General features: G+C 36.2%; 1 protein-coding gene across 1 annotated transcript; it reads left to right on the top strand.

Annotated features, from left to right (window-relative positions):
- Positions 1–4,837: 4,837 nt before the first annotated feature.
- On the top strand, positions 4,838–14,136 carry LOC752324 (HMG box transcription factor BBX). Its single transcript, XM_030977336.1, has 6 exons — positions 4,838–5,144; positions 6,337–6,524; positions 7,376–7,521; positions 9,934–10,041; positions 11,617–11,773; positions 13,265–14,136. The coding sequence occupies exons 1-6, from the start codon at positions 4,842–4,844 to the stop codon at positions 13,341–13,343; spliced, it is 981 nt and encodes a 326-aa protein (XP_030833196.1). The 5' UTR covers positions 4,838–4,841; the 3' UTR covers positions 13,344–14,136.

Raw genomic sequence — 14,136 nt, 5'->3', positions numbered from 1 at the left:
TTGACTTAACACACCAGACTTGGGGGGGGGGGGGGTGTTTATAAAGAGAGGGAACGTGCATATATATGCGTACCCTAAATAACACTGAGTGGGGGGGGGGGGTGGGATTATTCCCCTTTCCCGCTCTCTGTCCCTCCCTCTCTGCCTCTTTCTCCCTCTAAATATCAGGCACAAATCATAGACAATATACTTTCCATGGATCAGCCCTGTATTGTACCTGCCCCTTATTTGACAATTTTAAAGTGCCAAAAAGGCTTATGATCAGGCCAAAGGGATATTTTGTCACAGATTCTATTTTTCTCAAACTAAAATCTATGTTTGCGGGCAACTCCTTGCCTGTCTCACTGTCTCCACTTTGCTCTTAACTTTGCCTCCGTCCTGTTGATCTTATAGTTTTCAAGGATATTTAACCCTTGTCTGAAATTCAAAATGTGTGGGGGATTTGGTGACAATGTAAACAATTATGAAAAAATAAAAATACGTCTTACCAAATTGTGTAAAGGGGTTTAGTAAAACAAAGATGGTTATCAGGGCTCCTCACTAACCTTTTTTTGAAGGGGGTCAGAAATGAACTTTTTAGAATCAATATTTATTAGCCTCTGTGGAAACAATTCTCAATTATGGAGTGTTGAAGTACATTTTGGGCACCCAAGTATCAAGCCCTGTCGTCTCACACAATTTTTTTAAAGGCCCACTGCACTACTTATAGCTCCTTGCGCCCTCTATATAACAAACAATGCCTAATCGGTGACCATTGGTCCCCCATGATCCTCTTTTTCTTATGTTAATTGAGAGCTGAGTTGATGAGATAACCACCTGTCAAGTGACCTTGCAGGGCAGACTAATCCCTCCTGTAAACTAGTACAGATAAGCCTTAATATTGGATTCTTGTTTTGTGTTTGACTTTGACAGTGTAAGGCAGCCTTCATGAAAGCTCATCCTGGCTATAGATGGAGTGGTCCTCATCGGCATGGCGGGGGGAAGGTGACCAATCCTGGTAAAATCATGACACGCCCTCATGTCACAGGCACAGAGGAGAGCAAGGCTGGTATCACTATTGGTAAACTAGCAGGTTAGTAACTATTGGTAAACTAGCAGGTTAGTAACTATTGGTAAACTAGCAGGTTTGTAACTATTGGTAAACTAGCAGGTTAGTAACTATTGTTAAACTGGCAGGTTAGTAACTTTTGGTTAAACTAGCAGGTTAGTAGATATTGGTAAACTAGCAGGTTAGTAACTATTGGTAAACTAGCAGGTTAGTAACCATTGGTAAACTGGCAGGTTAGTAACCATTGTTAAACTAGCAGGTTAGTAACTATTGGTAAACTAGCAGGTTAGTAACTATTGGTAGACTAGCATTTTAGTAACTATTGGTAAACTGGCAGGTTAGTAACCATTGTTAAACTAGCAGGTTAGTAACTATTGGAAAACAAGCAGGTTAGTAACTATTGGTAAACAAGCAGGTTAGTAACTATTGGTAAACAAGCAGGTTAGTAACTATTGGTAAACTAGCAGGTTAGTAACCATTGGTAAGCTAGCAGGTTAGTAACTATTGGTAGACTAGCATTTTAGTAACTATTGGTAAACTAGCAGGTTAGTAGCTATTGGTAAACAAGCAGGTTAGTAACTTTTGGTTAAACTAGCAGGTTAGTAGATATAGGTAAACTAGCAGGTTAGTAACTATTGGTAAACTAGCAGGTTAGTAACCATTGGTAAACTGGCAGGTTAGTAAATATTGGTAAACCAGCAAGTTAGTAACTATTGGTAAACTGGCAGGTTAGTAACCATTGGTAAACAGGCAGGTTAGTAAACATTGGTAAACTAGCAGTTTAGTAACCATTGGTAAGCTAGCAGGTTAGTAACTATTGGTAAACTAGCATGTTAGTAACTATTGGTAAACTAGTAGTTAGTAACTGGTGGTCAATCAATAGATTAGTTATTATCAGTCAATCAGGGGTAAATAACTATGAGTAGTAAACTAGCAGCTATTTAGTGACTAATGGTAAAGTAGCAGTTTAATGACTCTTGATAAATGAGCAAATTAGAAACTATGGATAAGTTAACTGGTTCGTATCTTTTGGGAAGCTAGCTGTTTAGTAGTAATTGAAACGTCTCTTTGTTGGGTTTGGACTCTGATTTATTCTACACTAGGTGAAGAGAATGATGGAGAGAACATCTGGATCACAACCCCCCCCCTTTACTAGCCATCTTATATCAGATATGGTTTATCCTTCTCTCAAAGTTGATCCATTATCTTTAAAACCTTTATTTTTCTTTCAGATCCATCTCAGATGGGAGGTTTAAGTCTTCTATTACTAGCAGGCCAGCAAGACACTGGCAAAAAACGTCTAGCTCCCTCTCATGACCAACACAAGACAGTGCGTAGAAGTAATTCTGAGCCAGCAGCTAATGATGAAGAAGAAGAAGAAGATGATGATGACAGCATTAAATCAAAATTATTCCAGTTTGCAGAGGTTAGTTCGCTCTCATGGTTTGAGTCTAAATATTTGTTTTGTTTTTTAAAGTTAGTTTGAAGCATATTTCTGACTTGAAATAAGTCACTGAGTCACTGATGGCAGCTGCCACTGCTGGCACAAATGACATGGTCTCTCAACTCCAGTTTAACTTGGATATCTTACGCTAGACTCTATGGAAAGTGTGTGTTGAAAATATCAAGTACTTTGCAGGCTATAAACCAGTGTCAAAATTTGTTATGTATTGTTTTGTGTATTACCTCTTCTCATTTTTTTTTCTTTGGAAAGGGAGAGGGTTGGTAGGTGTATTTAGACACATATTCTCAGAGTTTAGTTTTCTTTGTTAATTGGATATGCTAGAGGGAAACTGTTTTGTTTTGTGATTTTTTTTAAATTTATTTATTTTATTTTTTTTTGGGGGGGGGGGGGTTAACCCTTGGATTTTGCTGCAATCACTTGGAATTTTAAATTGTTGTTTCATGACTTTTTCCCCTCAAGTCTTACACACATTTTGATACCATTTTCGTCGAAATTGTGTACCTGTATTAGGTGTTACATATCAATTAGTATGCGCATGTTATAAAAATGTGCTATAAATGCATATATTAGATAGCTTAGACAGATACCGAGATGTTATTGGTCCAGAGCTCGTCACGTGATATCAATTGCGAGGATCCAAATTGTTATATTTTCCTGGTTGGTTATATTTTACCGGCTGATGAAATGAATATATTTTTAATCAATGCATGTCGCCCTCTTGAGGACTATATGTCACCAATTACACACATTACACCATTACCGAGGGCCATTTTATTTTTTCGAAATTTTGTTTTCATGAATTTTTTTTTCCCTTGAAATTATTTTTTCCACATTTTCTTTTTTTCCCCAAAAATGCTTTTTTGGGTAATTTTTTTTTCTCCCAAAAAATGCTTTTTTAGGAAAGAATTTTTTTTTTTTTCCAATTTTTTGTTGTTGTTGTAAGGTTTTTTCTTTCTTGTACTATCTCGACAGATTATTTTTCCGTAATTTTGATTGTCCCCGAAAAAAAAATTAAAATTTTGGGCAAAATAAAATATGGACCAAGGCTATCTAATATAACAGTTATTGACTGACAGGGGGTATATACAGTGTAAAATTCTTTGGACCTGAAGGGAATTATATTTTCCCTCAGCGCTGCGCGCTTCAGGAAAATATAACCACTTGGGAAATATTACTCCCTTCAGCGGTCCAAATAATGTTATATTACACCCCCTGCCGGTCAATAACTGTATAATATTTGTGTACAAGCAGAAATGTGAATACAGGTTTAGATGTACTTCTTCATAAGTGGGAGATATAAATTAATATCGAATTGCTTTTACATGTTTCTCAGAGTAACTTGATGTATTCCAGAACAAAACAATACATTAGAAATAAAACATTAGATATAATAAGAAATGAAAAACAATAACATACATAAGAAAATAAAATGATGAATTTCAAACTATTTTTCTTCAGATATGAGCAGTGATATGCAGATGGGAGAAATATTATTCTACAGTGAAAAAGAGGGTGAAATTATTGTTTTTGGCTTCGCTTACAGTACTAAACATACTTTAAAAAAAATAATAATCATAATTTATGCAAATTTACACAAAAATTTATGAAAAAATAACGAAACTTCATGAATTTGAAATAAAGAAACATTTATTCAATACAATTTTAAGATACTTCACAAGTTTAAAGACAAATATGTAGAGTTTTCTGTAAAATGCATAACGTTAGCATTTTGCATAATTAATTAGGCTCTAACAACAAGAATTTGCATATTCGGATAAATAATTGTACCATCTTGTTCCTTACGTGAATATCTACAAACATGCTAAATTTTGTGTTCATCGGACATTCGATGGCCGACATCTTTGGGGAGCTCAAAATAGCCCAATACAGTAAAGGGAAACATAGATTTGTAAGATTGCAAAGGTAAAACTGTGATATCTTTTTATTTTTTAGATGTGCTCCGATCAATCTGCCATGAAACCTGAATACAAATCTGATACGTCTGATTCAATAAACCTCTGCAATCAGACGATCCCTGTCAAGCATACAAGCATCTTCTCAAAGGACAATGCAATGGATGCCTCTATTATCAATAATAATACAATCCCTTTCAACAGTAAGATGCACGTCAGGATTACCTCTGGCAAACCAACATCGGACAGATCGAATGGATCCGTGATTAACAGGACTGATATAAAGGCTGAAGATGAGATGACTATGCAAGTGGGTTTCAGGAATGAGAAGGGGGAGGAGGGGGAGAAGGAGGAGAAGGGGGAGGCGAAAGACGAGGAGAAGGAGGAAGAGAAGGAGGAAGAGAAGGAGGAAGGAATGACCAAAATAAAGATGAATAACAAAAAGAGGAAAAGTGAGAAGAGCTCCAAGAAAAAGAAGAAGAAGAAGAAGAAGGTCTTGAAGAGCAATGATTCTAGTAAAGCTTTATCTCTTAGCTGGCCTGGTGCTTTAAAGGGTGCGCTCAAGACAGAGAGTCCGAGGAAAGATGGAGAGAAGGAGGAGGATGGCGAGAAGGAGAAGGAGAGTTGCTTGACCGATGGTGAGGAATCAAAGTCTTCAGGACAGAGAAAGTCTAGGAGGTCATGCAAGGGTCAGCTTTATCGCAAGCTTGTTGATCAGGTACTGATGGTTTAGAGTTAAAGCTAACCTTAAACGTTGAGTTCTGGGAAGAGGAGACAAATAAGTTGTGAGCGTTTCCATTTTTATATGCAAGTGTGGAAGAACATCAGATTAAAAATGTTCCTTGAAAAGCTCTTCAAATGCCTTAATATTCTAAATATGGCATGTAACAACGTAAAATCTGGACAGATTTTTATGCCACATGTTCGTGTAGTCCCATATACATTTTTCTGTGTACAGTGCTTATAACTGTACCTAACTAGACTGGGCCAAATTTCTTAAAATTTTGACGATTCCAGAACCTTGCAGTACACATCAATACATATGCTAAATGATGAACCTGTAATCGCATGACCAGAACTCAACTATATCTTTAAGCTATGGGGGTGTTTCATAAAACTGTTCGTACAGTTACGCATGACTTTAGAAACGACTTGTATATGAAATACCAGATAGGACGCTAACATTTTTTCCTGATGCTTGTGTGACTATATTTCCAATAACCTCAATTAAATTATGGCAAAGAAATATACTTTGCATTAAAAAATGAATGTTATTATAAGAATGTTAGTCTACATCTGCACTGTTAAACTTTAGTTGATGCAGTTAATAACGATTGAGCATCCCATTTTGCTTTTCATATATAAGTCATTCATGAAGTCATGCGTAACTTTACGAACAGCTTTACGAAACACCCCCCTGGTATGGGAATTTTCACAAAGACTAAGATCGACTTTAAATATGGCACTTTTTGCTCTCACCAAAGTGGACAAAGTGTTAAAATAGAGAAACAAGATAATAAAAGTGCTATTACCGGTATACAAATAATACACAGGTGTGAGTGCGTTATGGCAATGCGGCACATGAGGGTATTCACTATGGTATGTTGTGCCATTGTGAATACCTGAATAGCGCCGATAACGTCATGAACGCAAACCCGTGTATTTGTGGGTCTACTATCGATTCTTAGCAAGGCGATAACACTGTAAACTTGCAACTTTCATAACAAATAACGTGTGTACACAGACGATGGCGGGAGCAGTGTCCTCGTAAACAGACATGCAGTACATTCTGAAACCCATGTTATAATGCTTAATGTTGCATTTGTTAATGATCATGCACAAGTTCATTTAAATTTCTTCCACAACTGAATCCTGTTCAGATGAATATTTCTTTTCTTTTCATTTCCCAGGGAATGCTGGAGTCATTGCAACGGCCTGAGAGACCATTCAACTGCAAGAAAGCTTGGCGTCATAGTAACGAGGGAATGAGTGGTTTCAGCGATGCTGAGGATGAAGTATTCCAACCTGAGGATGGGAAGAAGACTAGAAGACCAAGGAAAAGAACAAACAGTGGATCTAGTCTTACATGCTCAGATTTGTAAGTAGTATCTCACACACCAAATGAATATACATGTAGTCTATTCTTTTCAGCTCAGTAATATTCTTTTATCTAGGGATAACCTTAGTTTGCAGGCACAAACCCTGGTCAGTCGTAAAAGACAGTCTGCACTATAAGACTACCATAGGCCATGTACTAAAGCTGCTCCTGACACACAACCAGTAGGTATCTGGGATAGGCTTCTCTCAAGGCACAATGATTTTTTGATAAAGTTTCAAATTAGGGTCTGTGCTTGCAGACTAGGACAAAGTCGTAACTCCACATTGTGCCAAAATGGGTATTTGATATCAAAATGTTTTGGAAACACAAAGACTTAACTCCACCGAACACCTCATTGAAGTCAATGGCTAGTGAAAAATAGACTTAACTCCTTGATGCCCAAGTGCCCAGTGACACATAAACCACTTTTTCTCAACATGGGCAAAATGGAGTTTTTGTCTTTGTGTCACGAACCCCTCGATATATACATTTTATCTGGCTATTTATAGGCTTAATGTTATTATTTTTATAGAATTTGATATGCAACCATGAATTAAAGGAATGTGTTTGATGACGGTGATGGTGGTGGTGGTGGTGCTGATGGTGATGGTGATGATGATGATGATGATGATGATGATGGTGGTGATGAAGATGATGGTGATGATATGAAGATGATGATGATGATGGTGATGGTGATGATGATGATGATGATGATGATGATGGTAGTGATGATGATGATGATGATGATGATGATGGTAGTGATGATGATGATGATGATGATGATGATGATGGTAGTGATGATGATTAGAATGATTTCTTATATATCTGCGTCTATTCTCTTATCATAACAGTGACTATGGTGAGATCAACGTTGAAGCTAGACTAGCCACACTGCCTCAGTATGCCCCAGAACAATTCAGAACAAAGAAGAACTCTGGCTTGAAGTCTAAGAAGACATCAGACATCTACAAGAATGCTAAGTTTATCAAAGAGAGGGGTAAGTAATTAACCCACATGTTCTAAACTCTGTTAAACATTCAAACCTACTTTAGTGAACACTTGTATAGAAAGACCACATGTCAATAAAGACCACATTTGATTTTTGTTTCATTTAAATTCATTTTGATTTCCAATGAAATATAGTTTAAAATAATGTTGTAACATCACAGATATTTCCAATTCTGTTAAACCTCTAGTCAAAACCGGCTTGAAATATAAGAAGACATCAGACATTTACAAGAATGCTAAGTTTATCAAAGAGAGGAGTAAGCAATTAACTCAGGGTATGCTTCATGATATGGTTCAAGTTCAAGTTCAAATTTATTTGTTTCACATTTCACAAAAAAGAATTCACATAATTGACAAGATTAGAACATAATATGAAATATACTAAAAGTGTCACATTATATAATTAATTCTTTGAAAAGACATCGAAATTAATTGTATTCAATAGTAGGTTATACAGTGTGAAATGTGAGGAACCTATTAAAAAGCTCAGCTTGTAGATTATAGGTTCCCATAAATAAAACTAACATTTGATTGTATAATAATAATTATCCTTGCTTATATAGCACCTAACACTTACTTTATCAGAAGTCTCTATAAAGCGCTCTACAATAATGCAGCATAATTACCCTGGCTTTAATGGTGAAGGACGTAACAATAATAATAGGTGGGCAAGAAGGCCTTGACATAAGATGATATACAACGTGAAACATGCAAAAAATAGCAAAAACAGCAAATACAGCAAACAAATTACTTTGTTACCAAAGAAATGACACAATAATCCTTTAATTATTGAGGTCATTAAACTTCAAATTGAGATTTGAAGGTCCAGGGTTCAAACTGGCAGAGCAAGATATTAATTTTCAGTGCTCCACTCAGGTGATAAATTGGTATTGGTAGAGGGGGATTCTGTGAATGCTGTGAGCACCAAAATTGGTAGCCTAGCTAGAGAACACTTTAGCGTATTGTACACCCAGCGTGGTGGATATGTGCACTATAAAAAAAATATTTCTTATGATTATTTAATTGCTCTATAGATCCAGAATTGTTCTGCTAATCGTCCGTTCGTGTCTCTTTAGATGAAGATTAATGTATCTTGATCTTCGGAGTAGTTGCTACAACCGGCCGTGTCAGACATGTTGCCCCGGATGCGAGATAGGACTCTTGTAGCGTGCCCCCATTTTAAACAATTATACAAAAACAGTTAACATTACATTTAATTAATAGTATGAGACTATTAAAATTACTCTCATGTTACGGGAAAAAATATTATGTATATATATATATATTATGAATCAATTGATTTGGTCGATCCAGTTCGATGGCACAAACATGGCACAACTGGACAGAGATCCTAATAATTACAGAGCTTACAGAGCTTACAGAGCTCTGCTAATAAAGAAATACATTTGAACAAACCTAGATGACTGTATTTTTATATTGTTACAGATCACTGATGACAACAATGTGCACAATAGTCTTGCATGATGTTTTTGAGTCGAACAGTGTTAAATTGAATCTTGTAACAGTCGTTCAAAGTGTTTGACCAAAAAAAGGAACCATGTATATTGATGATATGATTTGCATAAATTATGATAATCCCAGTTTACCCACATCTACTGGATTCTGTTATACGATCAAACCTACTTTAGTGAATACTGGTATAGAATGACCATCTGTCAATAAAGACCACATTTTATTATTGTTTCATTTAAATTCATCGTGATTTCCAACGAAATATAGTTTAAAGGAATCTGCTTATGAAAAACTAGCTTCCTATAAAGACCATTTTTTTTGTCTTCCTTTAGTTGCCTTTCTATACAGGGGAGTGTTTCACAAAGACTAAGATCGACTGAAGTTGGACTTGAACTATGGCAGGCCATTCATTCCACTGGTTGCTCTCACTCACCATTGGTCTCTCAATAATGATCTTTAGATAATATCTTTTCGTTCAATAATGAACTATCAAAAGATGTAAATTTTGTAGATTTGTGACCATGATCCATACATCCCTTGAGAAACCAATGCCAGGAATGGTTAAGAGGAAATATCGGCATCAGCGGCCTGCCATAGTTCAAGTGATAACTTAAGTTGATCTTAGTCTTTGTGAAACACAAAGGAGGCGCGATAGCTCAGTGACCCGGTTTCAAAACGAAGGTGATGCGCTAATGCCCTTTGGTAAGGCATTAATCCTCATTACCAGGTCCCTGGGAGAGGACCTAAAGCTGTCGACCATCTGGTTGCTTACTTACAAGCATTTATGCTTTCTTAGCAGTCAGGTAAAAATAATCACCACCACCACCAACATTCCCCAGATCTCAATATATTTGGATTGTGAAGTGTGTGAATGACTGTGATGTATGTAAACCTCACTTTTTAGAGTTATGTTTGTTTTGATTTGAAGGAAAGAGCAAAGTGATTAGGTCGTTGTCTTCCACTGAGATGACTATCAGCGGTAGCGGGAAGAGAAAGGCAAGGAAATCATCCATCATGCACCTCCTTCCAACTAAAGGTCTGTATCCTGAAAAGGTCGAGTTCTGCTAGAAAGGGAAACGATTACTTGGCTTTATCATTATCATTGACATCATTATCATCATTTACTAAACTCATCAATTTCTGTCTTACGATCTCCTTCCAACTAAAGGTCTGTATCCTGAAAAGGTTGAGTTCTGCTAAAAAGGGAAACGGTTACTTAGCTTTATCATTATCATCATTTACTAATTAAAAGACATCAATTTCTGTCTTACGATCTCCTTCCAACTAAAGGTTTGTATTCTTAAAAGGTTGAGTTCTGTTAAAAAGGGAAACAATTTCTTAGCTTTATCCTTATCATCATTTACTAAACTCATCAATTTCTCTCTTATGATCTCCTTCCAACGAAAGGTCTGTATCCTGAAAAGGTTGAGTTCTGTTAAAAAGTGAAACAATTACTTAGCTTTATCATTATCATTAACATCATTATTATCATTATTTAGTAAATTCATCAATTTCTGTCTTACGATCTCCTTCCAACTAAAGGTCTGTATCCTGAAAAGGTTGAGTTCTGTTAAAAAGTGAAACAATTACTTAGCTTTATCATTATCATTAACATCATTATTATCATTATTTAGTAAATTCATCAATTTCTGTCTTACGATCTCCTTCCAACTAAAGGTCTGTATCCTGAAAAGGTTGAGTTCTGTTAAAAAGTGAAACAATTACTTAGCTTTATCATTATCATTAACATCATTATTATCATTATTTAGTAAACTCATCAATTTCTGTCTTACGATCTCCTTCCAACTAAAGGTTTGTATCCTAAAAAGGTTGAGTTCTGTTAAAAAGGGAAACAATTTCTTAGCTTTATCCTTATCATCATTTACTAAACTCATCAATTTCTCTCTTATGATCTCCTTCCAACGAAAGGTCTGTATCCTGAAAAGGTTGAGTTCTGTTAAAAAGTGAAACAATTACTTAGCTTTATCATTATCATTAACATCATTATTATCATTATTTAGTAAATTCATCAATTTCTCTCTTACGATCTCCTTCCAACTAAAGTTCTATATCCTGAAAAGGTTGAGTTCTGTTAAGAAGGGAAACAATTACTTAGCTTTATCATTATCATTAACATCATTATTATAATCATTTACTAAAGTCATCAATTTCTCTCTTACGATCTCCTTCCAACTAAAGGTTTGTATTCTTAAAAGGTCAGGTTCTGCTAAAAAATGTTGCCAAACGGATTTTAAACACTACAGTCTATTGGGGAAAACGAGTATGGTAAAACCGTCACTCACAGATTTTTACTTTTTTGAGGCACTTCTTGATAATTTTGAAGCATGTTTTTTTTTAGGGCTTCAATATTACACCACATCACAGACCCTGATATTAACACGTAGGGCTGTGCATCTCAGATTTGGCATTGTTAAACAATGCCTTTAAGGTAAAGAAATCTAATTCACAGTATTTTAGAGCCCACCCAAACTGTACATGACCTTTAAGCTAGTATAGGATCCTTCCGTGCATAACTAGTATCCCACATCATCGTTAATCATCCTCAAATGAATAAAGTTTCTAAGAAGAGGTTTTTTTTTCTTTCTCGTAGATTCTCTCAGCACTACCAGCCCAATGCAGTCATCACCATCAGCTCATACAGATAACATAGTAATAGGATCTAAGGTCAAGAGGTCAAAGAGTGACCCCCAACCCTTCACCCTATCTGACCTTGCAGAGGTCGCTTCCATGGAGCTCAAACCATGCAGGTAAAGGTCACCTTGAGGCTCGTTCAAATATGACGCCGTAAAACACCGCAATCAAGTACCATGTGTTTGTAATGTGTTTATGAATGGCAACTGTACGCAACAAAGGTCCAATGCATATTCAGCTAGCTCTGTGTTATAAGATGCAGAATTGTGAAGTGTATTATTATACAAATAATGCTCTGCAGTGTGGGCATTAGTAAGAATTATCCACACAAGGTACATTTGGAACAGTCCAACATGCCTGAGGTCATAGCTAAGGGTGTCTGGACTGTTTTGAAGGTATCAAGTGTGGGTAATTTGACTAATGCCCGAACAAAATGCTGTGTATTATTTGTTTTATAAGATTAGGTTTTATTTGTTTTATAAAATGATGTTTTATAACATCATTTGGATAATGACTGGTTATTAGAATTGGATAATGACTGGTCATTATCCAAATTACGCGTTAGGCAAAAATAAATGCCTGGTCACGTGTATGCTTTCAACCAATCATTTGATTAGGATCCAAGTCATTATCTTATAACCTATAATAATGTAAGAAATGCTGTGGTTAACTGCGTCCTATCTGCTTAATGCTTTGGTCTTTGAAAACAAGCTTAGATGATTTATTCCCTGGGAAGTTCACTCACAATTATATTTTTGAGGATTGATTTCTACTTTTATGGACTTTAAATTCTTATTTTTGACAAATCTGTATAAAAGCACGTAATGTACACTTTATTGCAAATTTTGCCTGAGGAGATTTCAACTTTTTGCATGAGAATCTCCTTGACAGGCAATGCAACATAATTTGTACCCTGACTCTTCCAAATTCTGCTGAAAATGGGATCGTTAAAGATCAATAAACACATTTTATCTACTAACCCAGGATAGTTAGTAGGAGACGTTTAGCTAAAACATCTTTGAATCAAATATTAAGGGTGCTTTTTGGAGTACACAATCCGCTATCTGAAAGATTCTTTTACAGTTTGTTTCTTGAAAAGAAGGAAGTCCAGAGTATTTTACAAAGGAGCTTCTTAAAAAACGGTACATGCAGAAACTGTTTTTTAAACAGTAAATGATTCTTGTTTTGTAGTTTACCTTAGCTTATTCCCACTGTAGTTTGCAATGTACTGTACATGCAGATATTTGAATGACATTTTCCAGAAATATTGTAAATAATGAACTAAAGGCTCAAAGCAATTAATTTCAACTATGCAGTGATTTATCTTGCTACCTATTATAGCAGTAAAAATCACAATAGAATTATACATGTACATGCAATTTTGAACTGTCTAGATAAATCAACTTATCAACTCGAAACAAGACAAATCTTGCTTTCACTCCAAAAAATTCATTGCCCGCAACTCTTTATGCTGTGTTGTGTCCCATTGAAAACCCTTCAATACTTGCAAGTAATAGGAAGGAGTATGTAAATCATATGGGAGGTATTGAAAAAAATATTTTGTCACACTGAAAATTTTGTTCAATTTGATTTTTGTTTTGCTACAGCTCTGCAAGCACAACATGTACTCCTGGTTCTCACATTGAGAGACCCAACCTCTGTCTTTCGGCAGTCACAGTCTCCTAACTCAACGTCACAATGACAGCGTCACTGTCACAGTCTCCTAGCACAACGTCACAATGACAGCGTCAATGTCACAGTCTCCTAACTCAACGTCACAATGACAGCGTCAATGTCACAGTCTCCTAACTCAACGTCACAATGACAGCATCAATGTCACAGTCTCCTGACTCAACGTCACAATGACAGCATCACTGTCACAGTCTCCTAACTCAACGTCACAATGACAGCGTCAATGTCACAGTCTCCTAACTCAACGTCACAATGACAGCGTCAATGTCACAGTCTCCTAACTGAACGTCACAATGACAGCGTCAATGTCACAGACTCCTAACAGCGTCAATGTCACAGTCTCCTAACTCAACGTCACAATGACAGCGTCAATGTCACAGTCTCCTAATTCAACGTCACAATGACAGCGTCATTGTCACAGTGAAAAGATTCTGCCCAGGTTCATGCTGTAAGATTATGAAAACAACACAGATGTGGAGATCAGGTGCAGATGCTTTATTATAGTTTGTGTGGTTTCCAACTGGAGTAAAGATCAGTCTTACGGGAAGACTAGTAGATAGCCAATCAACTACCGGTATGTTATCATCTGCTAGTAGTTCTTTGAAACCTTCCAAACCATTGGAAGCCTAAGGGATGTTGCATCTGGAGACAAAATGATTGATTCCTCAAACACACTCACGTCCTCTCGTTTTTGTTGTGACAAATGAGAAGCACTGGAATGGATAAATTACACCTCGGTATAAAGAGCTCTGATAACTTAATAATAATAATAATAATAATAATAATA

The sequence above is a fragment of the Strongylocentrotus purpuratus genome, unplaced genomic scaffold (assembly GCF_000002235.5).
Source record: "Strongylocentrotus purpuratus isolate Spur 01 unplaced genomic scaffold, Spur_5.0 spur5_scaffold_1, whole genome shotgun sequence".
Lineage (NCBI taxonomy): Eukaryota > Metazoa > Echinodermata > Echinoidea > Camarodonta > Strongylocentrotidae > Strongylocentrotus > Strongylocentrotus purpuratus.
This window is presented reverse-complemented; position numbering and strand designations above follow the sequence as displayed.

Bases quoted from the DNA above. Each gene is read 5' to 3' on its own strand.
- LOC752324 (XM_030977336.1), top strand. From the start codon at position 4,842: ATGACCAAAATAAAGATGAATAACAAAAAGAGGAAAAGTGAGAAGAGC. The intron at 7,522-9,933 runs GTAAGTAATTAA...TTTGATTTGAAG, and splicing joins TAAGTTTATCAAAGAGAGGG to GAAAGAGCAAAGTGATTAGG. The intron at 11,774-13,264 runs GTAAAGGTCACC...GTTTTGCTACAG, and splicing joins ATGGAGCTCAAACCATGCAG to CTCTGCAAGCACAACATGTA.